The sequence below is a fragment of the Lepisosteus oculatus genome, chromosome 8 (genome assembly GCF_040954835.1).
Source record: "Lepisosteus oculatus isolate fLepOcu1 chromosome 8, fLepOcu1.hap2, whole genome shotgun sequence".
Taxonomy (NCBI): Eukaryota; Metazoa; Chordata; class Actinopteri; order Semionotiformes; family Lepisosteidae; genus Lepisosteus; species Lepisosteus oculatus.
The window spans coordinates 27,959,858-27,981,757 of record NC_090703.1 but is presented as its reverse complement, the minus strand read 5'-3'; the positions used below and the strand labels follow the sequence as shown (position 1 = coordinate 27,981,757).

At 38.5% G+C, this 21,900-nt stretch overlaps 1 protein-coding gene across 4 annotated transcripts in view; it reads left to right on the top strand.

Annotated features, from left to right (window-relative positions):
- Positions 1-21,900, top strand: part of mid2 (midline 2) — a 508,198-nt gene that overhangs the window by 306,766 nt on the left and 179,532 nt on the right. For all 4 annotated transcript variants that reach the window (XM_069193421.1, XM_015351122.2, XM_015351120.2 and 1 more), the window contains one exon: positions 12,482-12,589. In XM_069193421.1, coding sequence (XP_069049522.1) covers positions 12,482-12,589 — 108 coding nt within the window. The remainder of the gene's footprint in view (positions 1-12,481; positions 12,590-21,900) is intronic.

The following is a 21,900-nucleotide window of genomic DNA, read 5'->3' as shown; positions in this document are numbered from 1 at the left end:
TGTACTTGTTTGAGTATCTAATGTAGAAGTTGTAACCAAGTCCACTTTACGAAACGGTCTTAATGAATGATATACTGAACGTATTTCCTCTTGATGTGTAACTCTTTGTAACTGACCGAATATACCTTTTGTATTCTGATAACCCTCTCGATAAGATCTGTTAGTTTATATGCATATTCTATGTATTAATAAATGTATCCTCGTGTATTAGTACCTGTGGGTGTGCGTTGTTTGAGTTATATCGCATGGTTGGATTCTAAAGCCACCAAAAGAATCAACTTTGTGATTTACTGCTACAATTAATAATTGTCTCAGTAAATGCCCAAACCCTACAGAACTGGTGCCTTCAGAGAGCCACTATGATTACATATTTGGCGTCCCTGAACCGGTTTTCTCTACAACAGTATGCTTCTCAAAGTGCTTTACAGGATAACAACAACAATAACAACAACAATTTACAAGTTCTGGGAGGATAAATATGATCAATAATAATAATAATAATAATAATAATAATAATAATAATAATAATAATAAGCTTTATTTTATATAGCACATTTAAAGGTGGCTTCCCAAAACGCTTTACAGGATAACAACTGATGAAACAACAGTGGCTGGGGGTTGAAAACACCTCTGAAACCGGTTTGTTCACAAACAATGTACTGTAGACACAGAGACTCAGTAGCAATAGCAATTACTGTAGCAATAGTAAAATAGCAATATTATGGACTTTAAAAATAGTTGACACCTGTTTTTTGTTAACAGATTGACACAAGTTTATCAGTGAAAAGACCACGGGCAGTCTTCCTCCCCCCTACATTCTCAGAGTAGAATCGAATTTATTATTAGCTAAATAAATATTATTTGCTAAATTTAATATTATTGATTACTAATAATTTATGCTAACACCTAGCTTTCTTAACACGAGAAGTACTACCGTAAGTAAGTACTGTACTTACTGTACTGTACTTAAGTACTACTGTAAGCAAACAAAAGGGGTTTTGGAGGGGGTAGGGAGGTTTCTTTCGCTGGAAGACTCGCCCCCTTCTACTTTGAAAATACCTGTAAAACCTGTTTAATTTGTCACAGCCAGCACTCCCGCAGAGAGTGATGAAAACCTCTAGGCTCTAGGCGAATGCACATAATGTTGGGCTTTTGGGCTCAGGTGGATTTGCGCCCTACTGTTCAACCTGCTGTACCGTCGTGTACTGTACATACAGTATGAACATGTGTTATTTTGAAATATAAAAAATGTCAATATACTGTAGTTTCCATAATATTTGCTATTTTAGTTTTTCAAATAAGTGTTTTTTGTTAAAAGAAAACTCATAGCGATTGCCGGATTTGAACACCCAACCTCAAGCTTATACTGTGAATCAATCACTTAAGCCGTGAGACCACTGAAGCAAGTCATATAACATATATTGAAACAGCAATACACCTATTACAGTAATATGGTCGGAAGTTCAACCACATGTAAGACTTTGGTGCTTAAAATGTTTAGGGAGAAATGGAGTATTAATGTGTATTTTTTCTTTAAAATACCAATAACAGCAACATACAGTATACATAATATGTTTATGTTCCTAAATTAATATCGTTTATGACCGTTATGACATTCGTTATGCTCCTCTGCGTTTTATGCTTAGCTACTAAAATTTCCCTTTAGTGTTAAAATTCCATATAAATATTCAATACTAAGCGGATTAAAATGTGCACAGTAAAGATTAAATGATTAAATCATTTCACTAACGACCAATACACCACATTATCTTCCATGTCGCATTTACATTGGAATGTTTTTTTTACAAGTGTCAAAAGAAGCGATACACAACCTGTCTCCTCTATAACTCTTCAGTTTACAGAGAAATTCCGCCAGAGCCTCACAACATTGTCCAATAATACACTTCAAGTTTTAGTTAAGCAGGATTTGAACTACAGACCATAACAGACCAAAAAACAGAATCCACTTGCGATTCGGGTGTTAACAAAACGTGTTTACAGAGAAAGCGAAATACAGTAATACTACCAGCTATATAGATACGTAGATTTAGATATTTTGATCCTTAAATTAATATCATTATTAATTTCTTTAGATACGTATTACATATAAAATTCTTTATCATAAAACAGATAATTCCGGTCCTGGAATCTGACTGGCTGACACCCTTCTGAAACGTTACCATAATCTCTGGTATACGGACACCCCAGAAATTTGAGTTTTTACTGTGTGATAAATTTTAAAGACTACTTCTTAGGGTAGATAAGAAAGCATAGATAAAAAAAGCTTGGATTCTCATGTATCTGATACAAGTATCTTTTAATACAGTCTTTGTTGTGCTCTTGAGGATCCTTGTGATATTTTGAGCTCTGGTTGAATGATAAGTGTCGCAGTTTAAATAATTTTCATTGTTAGAAATTATGAAACGCTCTGTTTAAAGCAAGGGAGTTTTTATGTCCCTTATAGTAAAAGAAAATGCCTGACAAAGTAGGGATTGGACAGTTTCCAAGTGCTTGTACAAATGTGCTAAAGAAATGAACAAAAAAAGTCATTTATTGCTTTATCATATTGGCTAGCGAATGTCCTGTCCTCATTAGTTAGATCAACAAAATGCTGTGGTGTTTGTCAAAGAAAAAAATAAAAGTTTTTTCGTTTAAAATGACGGTTAGAAAGAATCTGGACCAGTGTAATACTTTGAGTTTACAGCTTGTCCAAAGTCATTCATTATTAATACTATTAGTAATATCTTCGGTAAAGGCTTTGATGCATAAAATATTTCTGCATAATTAAAATATTTATGATAAAGGTAGGTTGTGTACTTTTGTCCAACTGAGCAATCTTGCTTTCATAAAATATACCAACTTTTTAATGACTGATGATTAACATGCTGTAATACATTTAATTTAAAAGGTCAAATGCTGTACATGAGAGGTTAAGCTTTTGTGACTCCTCCTGGTTGTTTTACAAGGTGATTCCAGATACTTTCCAGTATGAAGTCAAATGACGCGTTACACCGTGTGATACTGCATGATACTGCGTGTTGATGTGAGATGCCCACCGTGTTGTACCGTGAAGTACCCCACGCGTTTTGAATGGTTGCATCTGTGAGTGTAATACATTCAACATAAAAAATAAAACAACAATGAAATGGAGTTTTATGCCATAATACTAGTAGTTTGTAAACTTCAAGGCAGTGCAATAACACAAACATATTAAACAGCATATATCTGTGGGATATATGATGAATACTGTAACACCATCATGACTCATCATGAAAAAATGTTGATTGCAGAGGGGATTGCCCTTCATTCAAAGTGTTAATAGGTTGCCAGACAAGAAAAATGAGTGATTGATTACTGTGTTTCATTCTTGTTTGTGAACACAATAAACAAGCATATGGGCTTGAGTTTAACAGGTTATCATATCTCTTTTAATGTATAGTGGCATGTCATGTTAAAAATACAGGAATTAAGTTTGCTGCTCCTTTGCCAGTCCCTCTCTCCCTCATCTCAGTGGTGCTGGACGCAGAGAGGCCATTCCATTTGGTTCAGATTTAAGCTGCTTTTCTAGCTTATCGAGTTTCCTGATAAGGAACAGCTCCCAAGGCTGAGATTCTCCAGCCACCCTAATAAATGGTCATCTCTGGCATCTTACTGTCTGGGAGATTCCAAGGGAGAGTCTTATCCCAAGGTTTACAACCTACACTTTGTGACTTACTGCTATAATGAATAATTGTCCCAGTAAATGCACAAAACCCCTACATTTATTGGTGCCCCGTGTGAGGATGGTTCAGATTGAAATCAGTCGATCAAGTGGAATAATTCAGTGAAAAAAAACGCTGCAGCTTCGGTGCACGGCAATACAGAGTGTACTGAAAGCCGAAAAAAATCCCCTTTGCTCTTTAAGCTACAGTGCTTGATTTTGGTGACCTTTTGCGATCTATCGGCTTGATTGCATATTTGATATTGTGGAGAACTGTGATTTCATACTTAAAAGTAATACTCTTACGTTTCCTGAGAAATAACGATGGTTGTAAAAAAGTCTGAATTAGAGTCGCTAATAAGCACTCTTTATGACAACGACAATCCTGACTACTGGCACAGTACTGATTAATTGAATTTTAATGAAGTTGAAAAACTTCAGGTAGACCTGAGAGCCAAGGTAACAAACAGCTTAGTGCAGGAGGTTCTGTAAATGCAATAGAGGTCGTATCTAATTTAGCTTTAAAACTCACTAAATAGCTTGAATTTACCTTTATTGAAGTGCCAAAAGCTTCAGGGTAAACTTGAGATATATGGGTGTAGCGGCAATGCTTGTTAATAAGACAGAATTAAGCGTTGGAATGTTTTCCTAAATGAGGCCCCATCTCACCCTCCATCTCTGTAGTGCAGCCACAAAGAAGTCTGTAATGACTTTGAGGAGCTGTGCCAAGCCCTAATCCAAGAGTACGGTGTGTTTATTGACCGGACTGCTGCTGTGGCCGCCTCCCATAACGTTAAGCACGAGGGAGCTGAGTCCCCTTGCGAATATTATGAGAGACTTAGACAAACTTATTTTGCAGGGCGAAATTATGAGGGTTGCGAAGAGAACACAAATTTCAAGGGTTTATTCATTGCCAATCTCCACCCGTCAGTCAGAAAAATGATCATAATGCATGCAGATGCACAGACCATGAAAATGACTGATATTAGGAGATTAGCGCAGAAAGCCTGGGAGTGTGAGGTCCAAAGTCACTCCGAGCGAGAAGCTTTTAAAGTGACTGGGTTTGCAGTCAGAGCCAGCAGGGTTAATTCCCTCCTGCTCGAAGGAGCGGAGGCTCCTAAGCCAGCTAAGCCCCAGCACAAAGCAGGCAGACAGGACCGCACCAAGCATCCTAAATGACACCGGGGGAGGGAAAGGGCTAGAGAAAGCTAACAAAAAGGCTAAGCAAAAGGATGCGATAGCAGCCTGCTTGGCCAGGCTTGAACAGGCTTTACTTGGACAAGGACAAACTTTCCCCAAGGCTGCCAGAAACGTGAATGAGCTAAAACTCTCCACCTCAGGAAAGCAGGCCACGCCCCTCTCCACTGGAGGAGGCAGAGCCCACCCCTCCCCCTCTCTCAGTCTGATTGAGCTGAAGGGTTCCTGCCTGGATGAGGTCAGCTACTCCTATGCAAGTGCTGACTCCACCCCTGAAGTCAGAGAGCAGGCAGGGGAAGTTAAAACAGAGAGGAAAAGCCAGAAGCTTTTATCTCAAGGTTGCCTTGGGAGACCTATTACACATGGAGGCATTGATTGACACTGGGGCTGAAATGTGTTTGTTGTCATCAGGTTTATACGGCAAGCTCAAACAGGTAGAAAAAGGAAAGGGCATGAGACTTAGAGAGGAACCTTTGGTGGATTGCCAGCAAGAGAAAATTGTGGGCTCAGGTCAATGCCCCTAAGCCTTTTGTACAGAAGGAAAGGGGGGTCAAGAGGCATAGGGTGCTCACTCAGTGCCTCCCGAACACAGTAGCCCATGCAAAGATTCCCTCTGTTCCCTCTGGACGAGGAATAAAAATATTCTCTTGTTTCCCGGACATACAGGGAGGTCCTGCCCCAGCCAAGGTCCCAACAGCCTTCCTGCCACAGGAGCGGTGCTCCAAGCAGCCGCCTGATCCGCCATGTAAAGCACACCCCTTTTACATCCCTAAAGAGGAGCAGATCTCCCCACCTGGTGATGAAAAGGAGTTTTCCCTGTGCACCCTTAGACCAAAATGGGGTCATCCCTCACCCTTAGCTCTGAGAAGTCCTCTATTAGTGAGGATCTGTTTGAGCAGCTGTCACAGGGCCACCGCCAGGTGACCCCTGTTCAACATTTGGAGGTTAGACAGGGGGCCCAGCTGGACACTGGGACTACTGTGCTGTGGACACACCTGAGCTCAGATGCCAATCCCCTCTGCTGTGACCCAGGGAACCTGCAGTCAGGTAACATTATTTATCAGAACAACCAGGTAGTGAGTGACCTGATTGTTCCTGCCTCGACGGCAAGGTTTCCAACACACCCGGTCCCCAGGAAGGTACAGAGAAGGAAAGCCGAGCCGGTTTTCTTACAGCCACAAGTTCAGTTTGTCAGTCTGAGTCTGACAACAGTGGTTCACCCAGACCGGAGCAGGATGGTCAAGCCACCCGCCTGTTAGTGCAGAACATGGCAAAGGGGGGTGTCAGAATCCCCGCCCGCACTGACATGGGCCTGGTGAGTGATAGCGAGTTCAAAGACTATGAACTAGCTATTCCAGAGCTGGGGAAGCTCCCTGACCCCTAGCAAAGGAAGGGGGGAGAGAGCAAATGTCCTACACCCACCCCAAGCAAACGATTGCAAACATGCTGATAGAGGGATTCCTCAACCAGGGGGTGTGCAGAGTGGACCAGAACAGTGAGAATGGTGTAACAATCCCAGTTCACTCAGGTGATCCAGATGACCACTCAGCCAAGGGTCAGGCATGATCCACGGCTGCACCACCCCCAATGGGGTTCCTAGAGCACAGGCATGAACAGATCAGAAAAGCAAATGCCCTGAAAATGGAAGAGCAGCATCAGCAGCTGCGTCAGATCTCCCCAGATTTCCAGGACATTGTTGCATAGGATGCCACATGCCTCCAGCAGCTTAGAAAGGCAACAGCCACTCAGGAGGAAATGACTGGGATCAGCCACCATAAAAGACATTTGGGGGGACTGATTGCTGCCGCCACTGTTGTGCATTTGCTATTTGTGGTAGATTTGTTTGCTAATGGCACTCTCACCCTGACAGCCCCAAGAAGGCAGGTGTCAGAGATGCAGAAGGAGATGTCAGAGGATAGTGACAGGCTGTGTCAACAGCAGCAAGAGCTGGAAAGCTGAGGGAAAACCCCACAGGTAACTTTCTATGCAACAGGGTTAAATCATATCCTTCACACAGTAGGCAGGATTGTCGGTGTTACAGATGCAGCCATTCAAAGTGTGCGGTACAGACATGTACCGGACGTAATTGGCTACGGCGTCGCGCATCGTGACGCAAGATGACGCGGGGTACCGCGGTACGTGATTGGTTGACCGACAGGGGCACTCATGGTCCGTTGGTCTGTCGTAGAAAGATTTACAGTAAACGTCTTAACTGTGCCCGTTTAAGTATTGAAAATTCATATGGAATTTTACCACTGAAGGGAAATCTTACTAGCTGAGCATAAAAAGAATAGGAGCATACTGCAACTCGTGTGAAGGCCATAAACGATATTAATTTTGGAACATAAACATACAGTATATGGCTGGTCTCGGTACTTTAAAGAAAACATACACGAAACATGGTTTCATTATGACCAGAATCGGTCTTGAGATATTTTTAACTTGATTTACAGTATTTGAGAGGTATGTCTTGACACCGATACTACGTAAATACTGCTCACGTATATGTTTCTAGGTTTATATTATGCATTTCATATGGTCAAATTACTTTTGAGCAAATGATAAGAAGCGCGAAACGGTATGCCCAGGGCGTTTTAGTTTTAGTTTTGTTTTAATGCAGTGCAGGGGATTGATTAGAGATATCAAGTACATACAAGTCATTTTTTAAATGTTGTAGTTCGTCTTGTAAAAATGTTACGAGTACATCATCTGTCAACAATTACACAGGTTCTGTTTCCATATTGCGGATTTTGGTTACGTAATATTATTTTCTAATTTCACGTTGTGAATATATGATTTGGGCAAACAGAGCCGCAAAGAAGTACATTATGGGTTGTTGTTTTTTTTTTTGCAGTTTTATCTAGCACAAGCGATGCTTAAACCTTTGTCTGATTCTTGTGAAACTATCCACACGACAGTTACAGTACCTAGGAGTTGACTTCAGTGATGTCACTGATGGGATGTTTCTAAAAATCCATCCTCTGTAAAACGTCTTCTCTAGTTGTCCTGCATATGTATTCGCTAATGAAGCTGTGTGTTCTGAGCCTGGATCTCTACATTTTTGTATGAACCAGCTTAGAGGGCTAAAGACAGCTTGTGTTTACACTGAGTGTAAGGTAATTTATGCTTCTAAAGTCATGGTCAGCATTTATTATTGTACTCTGCTGTAAACTTGTTCTGTGCCTAGTTACATTATTTCATAGCTTTATCAAATCTGTACATTATCTGTCTATAATGACATAACTATGAAAATTATTTAAACTGCGACATCATTCATCTTTAAATAAACTTTATTTTTATAGCGTTTTAAGCAAATAGGTAATTAGATTGCTCATAAACCTAATCGCTTTTTCTACATAAACACAGCGTGATTGCTCTCTGAATTTAAATAATTTTCATAGTAGGGCTTGGACAGATTCCAAGTGCATTTTTGCAATTTACGTTGCATTGTCCAATGTGCTGTTGTAATACAGTTTAGAATACAGTAAGTCTAAACTGTATCAGCTTTATTTATGGGTTGCAATTTAGAAAAAGTCAAAAACCGCACTCAAAATGCAATTTGGAGCTTTTTGGCGAGAGGAGACACCCAAATTATAATGTAACATGCCACTGTTTGTGTATGAACAAAGTTATACTGCAATTATAATAATAATAATAATAATTGCTTACACTTATATAGCGCTTTTCTGGACACTCCACTCAAAGCGCTTTACAGGTAATGGGGACTCCCCTCCACCACCACCAATGTGCAGCATCCACCTGGATGATGCGACGGCAGCCATAGTGCGCTAGAACGCTCACCACACATCAGCTATCAGTGGGGAGGAGAGCAGAGTAATGTAGCCAATTATCCTTAGATTTTATCCTTACATAATATCTAATTATCCTTAGATACGTGATTCAAAAAAAAAATTTTTTTTTACAGCACAGCACAAGTTTACAGCACAGTACAATAATAAATGCTGACCATGACTTTAGAAGCATAAATTACCTTACACTCAATGTAAACACAAGCTGTCTTTAGCCCTCTAAGCTGGTTCATACAGAAATGTAGAGATCCAGGCTCAGAACACACAGCTTCATTAGCGAATACATATGCAGGACAACTAGAGAAGACGTTTTACAGAGGATGGATTTTTAGAAACATCCCATCAGTGACATCACTGAAGTCAACTCCTAGGTACTGTAACTGTCGTGTGGATAGTTTCACAAGAATCAGACAAAGGTTTAAGCATCGCTTGTCCTAGATAAAACTGCAAAAAAAAAACAACAACCCATAATGTACTTCTTTGCGGCTCTGTTTGCCCAAATCATATATTCACAACGTGAAATTAGAAAATAATATTACGTAACCAAAATCCGCAATATGGAAACAGAACCTGTATAATTGTTGACAGATGATGTACTCGTAACATTTTTACAAGACGAACTACAACATTTAAAAAATGACTTGTATGAACTTGATATCTCTAATCAATCCACTGCACTGCATTAAAACAAAACTAAAACTAAAACGCCCTGGGCATACCGTTTCACGCTTCTTATCAGTTGCTCAAAAGTAATTTGACCGTATAAAATGCATAATATAAACCTAGAAACATATACGTGAGCAGTATTTACGTAGTATCGGTGTCAAGACATACCTCTCAAATACTGTAAATCAAGTTAAAAATATCTCAAGACCGATTCTGGTCATAATGAAACCATGTTTTGTGTATGTTTTCTTTAAAGTACCGAGACTAGCCATATACTGTATGTGTATGTTCCCAAATTAATATCGTTTATGGCCTTCACACGCGTTGCAGTATGCTCCCATTCTTTTTAAGCTCAGCTACTAAGATTTCCCTTTAGTGGTAAAATTCCATATGAATATTCAATACTTAAACGGGCACAGTTAAGACATTAAATATACATATACATACTGTATACAGTACAGTTTGCATACGGTAATATGTTTATATTCCTAAATCAATCTCTTTTATGAGCATGTGAAAGGCATGGTGAATCGATTCTCAAAAATTACTGTAATTTGCATGATTGGAAAAAAATGCGTGATTGCGAAATGCTGTGGTGTTACTTTTACAAAGACGGTCAATGAAAAAAGGAATGTGGACCAGGGCAATACTTTGAGTTTACACTTACAGCTTGTCCAAGGTCATTCATTATTAATACTATTAGTAATATCTTCGTTAAAGACTTTGATGGCGACAGCTCAAACATGAGAGGTTGAGCTTCATTAGCTCCACCTTGCGGAAATTCTGGATACTATTATTTTGCTAGCAGTATTTACCGGTAACTCGCGGTATTTACCGGTAACTCGCGGTAGACTGCGTACAGGGTACCGGAAAATAATGCGGTATCGCCCGTGCATTTTGAATGGCTGCATCTGTATAAAGTGAATTTACACTTGTGTGCAATAGGCCAGAATGTTGACCTGTTTAGGAAGCTTAGTGCCACTGTAGCCAGTCTAGCCGTGGGAAAAATCCCAACCCACTTGATCCCTCTCTTCTCAGTAGAGGAGCATGTAACCACCCCATCGCTCGTAGCTCACCCAGAAGGCAATCCAAGATTGAATTCGGTTCCAAATCTTGAGATGGGTACGTCTATCAAAGCTATCTATTGGCTGTGTCTAAATGATCCACCACTGAAGGGTGTAAAGCTACTAAAGCGAGCAGAGGGAGGTTAATGAACCCCATGGAGAGCAGATGGGAAGTAAACTTTCACTATGAGTTATGACAGGCATGATACAGCTTCCACAATGCAGCTGCCCAATCACTTTTCCAGCAAGTTCCTGAGGAAGCCATAATGCACCTTGGTGACTTAACACTCTACCGTCTAGAACCAAACAATATAAGACCAAACTTATATAAGGGGCCACACTGTTGAATTGGGTAGTAACATCCAAAAAAAAACAGTAAGCCTTGAAGGGGTACGTGTAGTTGTGTTTGTCTTTAATGGAACAAACCTTCAAACCACCCTGGTAGGTACCAAACACAAGTGTTGTGGTTCATCAGGGGGGTTGGAAACAGAAACTATTGCTCTAACACTGCTGCTGGTAGCTGGATCATGACTGGCGGTGTACTCTGGATACTGTAAGCTCACATCAAGATGAACCCGGGTATTATGAATGAGTCAAATGTAGCATGTCAAAAAAATGAAGTGACCTCTCCCCAAATATCTGCCTACTACAGAGGTATCAGTTATTGACAGTGAACTTCCTGATGTGTAAAGCCTAGACTGAGATGATGTCTCCTACCTTGGTTATACATGCTCCAGGTGTTATGATAAGCTAAGTGATGGTCAGCTTCTCATGTGAGTGTGACTTGTCATCTGTACTAGCAGATGTTATTCATAATGTTTGTTTCCTGTATGAATTCTCGAGACTCTCGATTCTCGCTGTATGTGCATTCTTAGGTGTAATACTATTAAAACCTTCCTTCATGATCAGAATATGAGACATATATAAGTTTCATGTATTGTGGTTGGAATAACAATTGAATTGTATAATACAAAATATTTTAGAGTAACAAATGCTTAAAATCATTACATGATAACAATATTATTTCAGTGACAGGCTGCTGCTACATTCTGAACTTTAGTGTGCAATCGACTGTTCTGCTTATTATGGTATAAATTAAGCCCTGTACTGTAGGGGGAAGCTGCCATTACTTTGGGATTGTTGCAGTTGAGAATATTTTTAGTACAGAGGTGGGAATTAATGTCAGCATCTATGTTCATTGCAATTGGTATTTTACTAATGTACTAGTTTAGTACGGAGCTGTGTATTCGACACCATTAAATCAACACTAGTTGGTATGCTGATTTGACTTTGTAGCAATTGTCCCACAATGACTACAAAAAGTTATGTCCAGCAGGCATTATTTATGGTCTTTAATAGGCCATAAAACAGCAAATACCAATGTCATGTTGTAACAGAAAGAATAAGTTCTGGATCCTGAGATGAAGTTAAACAGATGAGTTTATTGCATGCAAGGAACAATAAAACCAAAGTCTTGTTGCCCACAAGAAACAACAAAACCGAAGTATTGTTCAAAGTGCCGGTACAAACTTTTAGTTTATATAGCCCTTTCCTGCCGCTTCTGACGTAACTCATTATTATGGTAATGGAAGAAGAGATCACGGTATTAGGACAGTTCAGAGCCTTTTGGCCAAATGGTCAGGGATTTACCCTCCCTGGGGGGTTACCTAGCTGGCATCTGGAATCCTTATCACTTATCTCCCTTTCCTGCCATAACTCTAGTCTGTTGCTTAGAAAGGAATCAGTTAACCCCTTCTTCACATCTTGTATCTTTCTTCAGTCAGCCCAAAAAAAACACAAACCCAACTCTAATATCACCTTGTGTGCCCTTTTAATAACAAACAAAACCTTAATTACACGCATGTGAATATATGCATTCCTAAGCTAAATATATATTCAATATTCTCTAGTGCGGTCTCTAGCGGCATGCCAGCTGCAATTATTCCTGATTAGAATAAATGGAACTTTTACATTCCTTCAAATGCAGAGTAAATTCTGCAAAGGCATTTTTCTCCATCATTTCTACTTGCTCTGTCTGTTTCCAGGTGAACACAGCTGTGCATGAAGCCAAGCTGATGGAGGAATGTGATGAGCTGGTGGAAATTATCCGGCAAAGGAAACAAGTCATTTCTGTGAAAATCAAGGAGTCAAAGGTAGGGTTCTGCTTCTTGTGGATGAAATGGTTTAGGAGGGATGCTTGAACCTTCACTCAATCATACATGTTCAAGTACAGTGGTTTTCAACCTGTGGTACTGTGGTACTGCAAGGGGGCCATCAAATGATTGTTGTAATTGTAAAAGAGTCATAAACATATAACATAATATATATATAATATAAATAACATAATATAAATATTTTATAGATATTATGGCTAAGCATGCTGCATGACCAACGTGACTGCCATTTAGCACAATTTATACGACAAGACATGACAAGAATGCTAATGACGAATGTAGTTTTACTGCCTAATTACCTTTCATATCATAGATAAGTGGCTTACGTTTGGTTCTCTTATGAGGAAAAACCCAGAGGAAGGCCCATATACAAGCAAATAAACTGCTTCAGTGTCTCACACTGATAACCCAAAATCCAAAACCAAACTAAAAAAGAGAAAATATACAGTAGCAGTGAGTACCAGGCTCTGGGCATTACATGTGCGGCAACTGAGACTGTGTGTTCCGAAGTGTTATTAAATGAGGCTTTAAAGCCAAACAAATTACAAAGACACCTGGAGACAAAATACAACGATTATGTGTCGAAACCTATTGAGTTTTCTGAAAACAAATTTAGAGAATATCAGAGAAAGAAAAAAATTATTGAATCCAGTTGTGCGGGAAGCGAAAATACTAAAGCAGTTAACTATTGTAGGCTATTGAGTGTCGGCTATATAGTTGTAGGCTACTGAGTGACCTCATTCGTGCATCCATTGAAAAATCTACTTGTTGAATATAATGTAACAGAGTTAATATCTACTTCAGTTTTATAATTGTTCTGAAAGTTATTGTGCATATTTTTGTTTCTCAACATCTTTACAAGTTCATTGGCACAGAAGGCTACACTTCTGTGCCAATGAAATTCTCAATTCATTTTGATTCTGCCCATTCAGTTTTGTTTTTGGTTAATGTTAAGTGTGTGAGATATCATAATAAAGAAAGAGCTGTACTGGTGCCTTAGTTTTCACAATATGTGTAATTACATTTTAAACCTACAGGAATATAGATCTATGAGGTTCGCAAACTTTTTCTCTTTAGAATGTAGAGGAAACACATTTCTTAAATTACAGGTTTCTTTGCTGTAAAACCTTCTGAAACATGCATTTTCATTATTGGATAAGTTGTAAATGTTGTGAACAATCTTTTTTAAATTTCTATAAGCTGATGGGTATGAAACATATCTGACAAAAAAGAGGAAGCTGTGATTTTGTCAATGCTTTTTACCTAGACCATCATGTTCCCTGTCAGTACTTTTAATAAACCCTTTTATATAATATAATAAAAATATATATGTATATAAGAAAAAAAAAATATTCAAAATTATCAGATACTACTTAAGCAAAAAATCTAATTCAAAAATCATGTCAGAATGCCATGGAAGATATGTGATACACAACCTACCTTAATCATAAATATTTTAATTATGCAGAAATATTTTATACATCAAAGCCTTTACCAAAGATATTACTAATAGTTAATAGTTTTAACAGAGCATTTAATAATTTCTAAGAACGAAAATGATTTAAACTATGCAACACTTATCATTCAAAGAGAGCTCAGAATATCACATGGATCCTCAAGAGCACAACAAAGACAGCAAAAAAGATATGTGTATCAGATACATCAGAATCCAAACCTTTTTATCTATGCTTTCATATCTATGCTTAGAAGTAGTCTTTAAAATTTCTTTACCACACATTAAAAAGTAAAAATTCTGGGGTGTGCATATACGAAAGAATATAGCATGGCTTCAGAAGGGTGTCAGCCAATCAGATCTCAGGACCAGAATTATCTGTTTTATAATCCGGAATATAATATGGAATCAAGTATCTAAAGACATTAATAATGATATTAATTTAAGGATCTAAATATCTAAATCTATGTATCTATATAGCTGGTAGTATTACTGTATTCCACTTTCTTTGTAAACACGTTTTGTTAACACCAGAATGGCAGGTAGATTCAGTTTTTTGTTATGGTCTGTAGCTCAAATCCTGCTTAACTTAAAATTAGACACAAGAAGAGTATTATTGGACAATGTTGTGAGGCTCTGGTGGAATTTCTCTGTAAACTGAAGAGTTATAGAGGAGACACGTTGTGTATTGCCTCTTTTTACACTTTCCAATGTTAATGCGACACGGAAGATATTATTAATAATGTTGCGCATTCAGGCTTCTGGTGTATTGGTCGTTAGTGAAAAGATTTAATCATTTAATCTCTTTACTGTGCACATTTTAATCCGTTTAGTATTGAATATTTATATGGAATTTTACCACTAAAGGGAAATTTTATTAGCTGAGCATAAAAAGCAGAGGAGCATAACGCATCTGAAGGTCATAAACGATATTAATTTAGGAACATAAACATTTTTTTATGTAAACTGTATGTTGCTGGTAACCAATATTCCATTTCTCCCTAAACATTTTAAGCATTAAAGTCTTACATGAGGTTATTTCTAAACGTTTTTATGTAGTCCTTTTGACCATATTACTGTATGTGTGTTGCTGTTTCAGTACATGTCATGTGACTTGCCTTGGTGGCGTGACGGCTTAGGTGAGTGATTTAGAGTATAAGTGTAAGGTCAGGTGTTCAAATCCAACAATTGCTATGAGTTTTCTTTTAACAAATAAACATTTCTTTGAAAAACTAAAATAGCAAATATTATGGAAACTACAGTATATTGACATTTTTTATATTTCAAAATATCACAACATGTTCGTACTGTATGTACACAGTGGTACCGCAGGTTGTACTGTAGGGCACAAATCCACATGAGCCCGAAAGCCCTACATTAATGTGCATTCGCCTGGCACTGTGCGGTTTTCATCACTCTCCGCGGGAGTGCTGGCTGTGATTAATTAAACTGGTTTCATAGGTATTTTCAACGTAGAAAGAGGCGAGTCTTCCAGCAAAAGACACCTCCCCCCACTGACATGTTTTTTTAGAAAAACAGATTCACAGCGCAAAGCTGTGTCAGTCTGTGTCAGTCTTCTGTGTAAAAAAAATCAGTTTGAACACCATGCTGTTTTTAATGAGCTGTTGAGTAAAAGCATAGGAATCTTTCTGCTGTCAGCAGTATTGTGTATATAAAATTAAAAAATCTTGCAGCTTACTCAAAGATTCTAAAATGATCACGAGGAAGTGTATTGCATGTCTAATGGTCTAACAAAAACTGCAGTATGCTTAAGAGTTGTTAAACCGGTTTTTATTTTTCAGCACAGACAACTTTGCCTGCTAGAGCGCCACAATTCACACTCAACCACATAACAGATCAGTCCCAGTGTATGACATATTGCTGTTTGATATTTGATCTGAGCTTTAATAGAGAGCTTATCTCTATTAATATATCTCTATTAATATAACTGGTGGTATTAAATGCAACTTTTTTTGTATAAATGACACTTTTCTAAAATTTATTTAAAAAATAAATACAATTACTCTAATCTCTCCACGTTTGATCCCATGAGGAAGTAGTATACACTCCTGCTTTGTTTAACTATGGTATGAAAAATAAATCGAAATAGTGAGAAAGCTATGCTTAAAGTTAATTAAGGGAGTTAGAAGGCCAATATAATGATTTACATTGCGTTGTCAGATTGTGAACCAATAAAGGCATTTAATTAAACACACATTTGCGATTTTAATCAAAATGGGGAAAATGGGGTTAGACCATTAGACATGCCATACACTTCCTCATGATCATTTTAGAATCGTTGAGTAAGCTGCAAGTTTTTTTTATACATAGCATTCAGAAATACAATCAAAAATAGTTTTGTGGTGTATGCAAAGATGGAACTTTTCTAAAATGTATAACAAAATTAAAGACGATTAAAATCTGTTATCTGTTATCTTTCCACATGTAATGTAATTAGAAAGTACAATAAGTTCCTGCTTTGTCTGTTCCCTCACACCTGAAAAAGGATTCAAAGCAGAAATGTTGCAGGCAGACACGGCTACCCACCCAAGTAAATGTGTTGCAGTAAATGTTTATATCATTATATCACATTTTTTATTTCTTTTTTAAGCAATTTTTTTTACCACGCTTGAGCATTCTTTTGTTCATATCTTTGGAAGGGAAACACAGAAAGCCTTCGAACCAAATGCATTTTAAAGACCACGAGTTGTGAAAATGTTCACAGCTTGCACATAACACTATCAGTGAGCTAATTCTCTTTTTTTAAACCTCCGTTTTTTCATCGATGTGTAATTACACACTAGCTGGAATCCGAGGGGATCGCTGTGTACACATGTTGTGATATTTAGATATTTAGAAATAATGCCACCTCACTGCCGTCCTGGAGGGGAAGGCCTATCAGGTGTTGCTAGATTTACCCAGGGACCAGCGGAACAACTACGCGGCGTTGGCGTCAGCCCTCTGGAGGCTTTTCAGTGGGAGAGGGGAGGGGCCGGAACAGCTGTGGCGAGGTTGGCCCAACGCTACTGCCTAGTGGGAGAGCCACTGGGTCCGGTTACCGAAGACATTGGCCTACTTAGCCCGCCAGGGTTACCCTACTCTCCAGGTGTTTACAGTATTTAAACTGTACTGTATGTGGCTGGTCTTGGTAGTTTAAATAAAAATACACATCAGTATTCCACTTTCTTCCTAAACATTTTAAGCATCAAAGTCTTTCATTCGGTTACATACTGTGGTTATTTTGGAGAAAAAAAACGGGTGATTTTTCTTTCTTGTGATCAGCCTAGAATCTTTGTGTAAGCTATACGTTTTTAACTTTTTAATTAAACTTTTTAAACACTTTAATTCTGTAAACACAACCACGCATTTTGTACAGATACAGTACAATCACATTCTCCTGTCTTACCATGGTGTGAAATGCTTTTAATAGTTTAAATATGTTTCTAATTAAATTTGAGAAAAGTTAAATCTACACAAGCATCACAGACTATTTTTCGATTGTATTTCTGGATGTTATGTTGCACTTCAATATTTTATATACATCTAAATAAATTCAGGTGTCAGGAGCATAAACAATAAGTAATCAATAATTAGTATTGAAATTTGCACTGTGATAAATTGTTGTACCTCTATATCTTGTAAAAACATTAATTTGCAAGACTGTGTCCAACCATACATTAAATCTGACTACCAAAAAATAAGTAAAATAAAAACTTATAAAATAAAAAATGAAACCAGGGTTCATTTTTCTTCTGTCTCTTCCTGCTCTCTCTCACTCGCTGCGATTCAGACACAGAATGGTTAAAAATGGGAACAGGTCAGGTAGGCAGAAGGAAGGGGGAGAGGGAGGCATCTTCCTACCTCTATGGCTAAAGAAAATGTCAAAGAGGACATAAAGAGCTGAAAAAGTTTGGCGCTGTCTTTTCTGTTTTAAAGGAACACTCCTTGTGGAAGAATTTTCACCTTGAACATTTGCCCACCAGCTAACACACAGAAGCAAACTGAATACAAAATGTAGTTGCAAGAATAGTGATTAAAAACATACTTGGTTTATACTGTTATACTGTACAGTATATTAAGCCCATTAAACCTCTTTACCACAATTTCACTGGGGCAAGGTCATGTAGCTGATTCACAGCTGGATACAATTTTATCTTGCAAAAATTCAGACATTTGTCAACATATTTACTAAAACTATCCATCTCAGTAATCTCACTGTGTTAGTCTCACTGTATACCCCAGTGCTCTCTCAATGTTCACACTCCCAGTAAAATAAAAAAACAATTTCCTGCATTGTCACTTTACACCAGGGGGGAAGGAAAAGTGCCCGCAGTCATTTTTTTCACTGACAAAGTTGATTAAAACTCATTCACAGGGTGTGATATGTTAAAACAAACTCTGCTTAAGAAAGTCGCTTGTAAGAGCAAGGTGACTTTCTGCTCAATTAAATAAAGCTACACTACAGACAGATTTTAAATTCTTCAAGCAAAATTAGCTGTTTGTCAAAATCTACTACTTTGCAAGCAGTACATAACTTCTCAAAAGGTAGCTTTTGTCTCTCGTGCAAACTCAACAAAGGTTTATTTTTTATAATTCCGAAATTTGAATGGTATTATAACATTGTAGCGATTATGGTTCGCAAATGTAAAATCAAAATACCGCCCCCCCTTCCAGCCAGGTCTCACCTCCCACTGTTCCAAAGCCGTATGGTTTCAAAGTATGTGTCTGTCTCATCCTAGCATTAATCCCATCAGCAGGGTCCGTTTGTCAGCACGCCCTTCTCCATTTGGTGGTTTGAACCAAATCTTTGGGCTGACGTATGCCATTAAATGCAACCGAGAATACTCCAACCGGTGCGGCTCTCCACATGCCGTCGGGGGGGAGGAGAACAAAGTAATGTTGCCAAATCAAAGATGGGGATTATTAGGAGGCATGGGAAATTTGGCCAGTACGCTAGGGTTACGCCCCTACTCTTTTTGAGAAACACCCCGGGATTTTTAATGACCACAGAGAATCAGGACCTCAGTCTTACGTCACCCACTAACACCTCTTCCAGCAGCAACCTTAGTTTTTTCCAGGAGGTCTCCCATCCAGGTACTGACCAGGCTTACACCTGCTTAGCTTCAGTGGGTTGCCAATTGTAAGTTGCAGGGTGACATGGCTGCTGGCTTGTTTCAACGTATGTGTGAAATATATTTTCTTACTCCAGTTATTAATCCAATCTAACATCCAAAAATATAGCCAAAAGGATTGCTGTAAAGGATAAATTCCAAGCTGAATAGACAAGACTCAAAGTGTCTTCTCTAACTCTTCGGTTCACAGCTCGTTCATGGTCATTCATTATTAATATTGTAACGAACAACGCGGTGACCGTACATCCCTCTGCTCCCCTGCATATAACAAGGCTGCTATCCGCTAGTGCTGAAGGAGGTCTTCTATAGCTCAGCTGGATAAACTTCTGTTAAGCAACATAGGAGATCTGTGTTTGAGCCCATGTGGTGAAGGATGGACTGGGAAAGGAGCAGCAAGGGCACAAGCCCAAGAATCAGAATTTGTTACAATATCATTAATAATATATTCCTTACTGCATTTAAATTAGAATGTTTTTACAAATATAAGAAGAGGCGATACACGATGGGTAAATATAACCCTTTTCCCTCCTTAAACTTAAAAAATTGCGTGAAGAAATCCTAAACCCTCACTTATAAAAATTCATCCAGATACACACCCTCACACCATAGCCAACAACAAGTTATAATAGTGGACAATTTTTATATATTCGGCTATGTAAGAAAACAAAGTAATTCTCTAATCGGGCTTTGAACCGCATGGGTGCAATGCACTACATGACAGTCCATTGCCTATTACCATTTTAAGGACAATAATATATAAAAAAAACAAATGTCAAATGTTTCCAAAATGTCCCCTTGTGATATTTTAGCTGCTTAGTTCCAGCTAAAATAACTACTGGGATTTGAAACCAGGCGTTTTCTGGTTCAAATGCTGTAATAATAATAATTGCTTATATATAAAATGCTTTTCTGGACACTCCACTAATAGGTAATAGGGACTCTCACCACCACCAATGTGCAGCATCCACTGGGATGATGCAACAGCAGCCACGGTGCATCAGAATGCTCACCATCACCATGGGGAGGAGAGCAGAGTAATGAAGCTAATTCATAGATGTGGATTATTAGGAGGTCATGATTGGTAAGGGCCAATTGGAAATATGGCCAGGCCCCCTACTCTTTTCAAGAAACACCCTGGGATTTTTAACAACTAAGGAATCAGTACCTTGGTTTTACATCTCATCCAAAGGACAGTCCCCATCACTATACTGGGGCATTAGGACCTACATGGAGTGCAGGGTGAGTGCCCCCTGCTGGCCCCACTAACACCTCTTCCAGCAGCAACCATTTTTCCCAGGAGGTCTCTCACCCAGGTAATGACCAGGCTTATACCTACTTAGCTTCAATGGGTTGCCAGTTGTGAGTTGCAGAGTGATATAACTGCTGATACAGATGCAGCCATTCAAAGTGCGTGGTACAGACACCGCAGTACAGATACCGCAGGTATGATGACACGCGATACCGCGGTGCGTGATTGGTTGACCGACAGGGGCACTTGTGGTCCGTAGAAAGACTTACTGTAAACGTCTTTACTGTGCCCGTTGTAGATATTGAATTTTACCACTGAAGGGAAATCTTAGTAGCTGAGCATAAAAAGAATAGGAGCATACTGTAACGCGTGTGAAGGCCATAAACTATATTAATTTTGGAACGTAAACATACAGTATATGGCTGGTCTTGGTACTTTAAAGAAAAAAATACACACCGGTATTCCATTTCTCCCTAAACATTGTAAGCTTCGAAGTCTTTAACTAACGTGATACCGGAGTCAACAAGCATACTTTTAGAATTTGATTAAAAGGGAATATAATATGGAATCGCATATCTCAAGAAATTAATAACGATATAATTATATTCATGTTGCAAAAGAACTGCAAAGGACATAAAAACTCCCTTGCATGGTTTCATTACGACCAGAATCAGTCTTGAGATATTTTTAACTTGATTTACAGTATTTGAGAGGTATGTCTTAACACCGATACTACAGTGCTTAAGTACTGCTCACGTATATGTTTCTAGGTTTATATTATGCATTTCATACGGTCAAATTACTTTTGAGCAATAAGAAGTGAGAAACGGTATGCGTTTTACTTTCGTTTTGTGCTGCGACCCGTGGATTGATTAGAGATATCAAGTACATACAAGTCATTTTTTAAATGTTGTAGTTCGTCTTGAAAAAATGTAACGAGTACATCATCTATCAACAATTACACAGGTTCTGTTTCCATATTGCGGATTTTGGTTACGTAATATTATTTTCTAGATTTCACGTTGTGAATATGATGGGATGTCTGATGGGATGTTTCGAAAAATCCATCCTCTGTAAAACGTCTTCTCTAGTTGTCCTGCATATGTATTCGCTAATGAAGCTGTGTGTTCTGAGCCTAGATCTCTACATTTCTGTATGAACCAGCTTAGAGGGCTAAAGACAGCTTGTGTTTAAATTGAGTGTAAGGCAATTTATGCTTCTAAAGTCATGGTCAGCATTTATCTTTGTACTGTGCTGTAAACTTGTTCTGTGCCAAGTCACATTATTTTATAGCGTTTTTAAAGCGTTATCAAATACGGTGTTACTGTAGTTTACTGAGTCCCATGTCACATGGTCTGTGATTGAAACCTGTAAAACCGGTTTAATTCGTCACAGCCAGCACTCTTCAGGTGTGAGGGTCTTCTGCTCAGAATGAAACGCTAAAATGTTTGTGTAC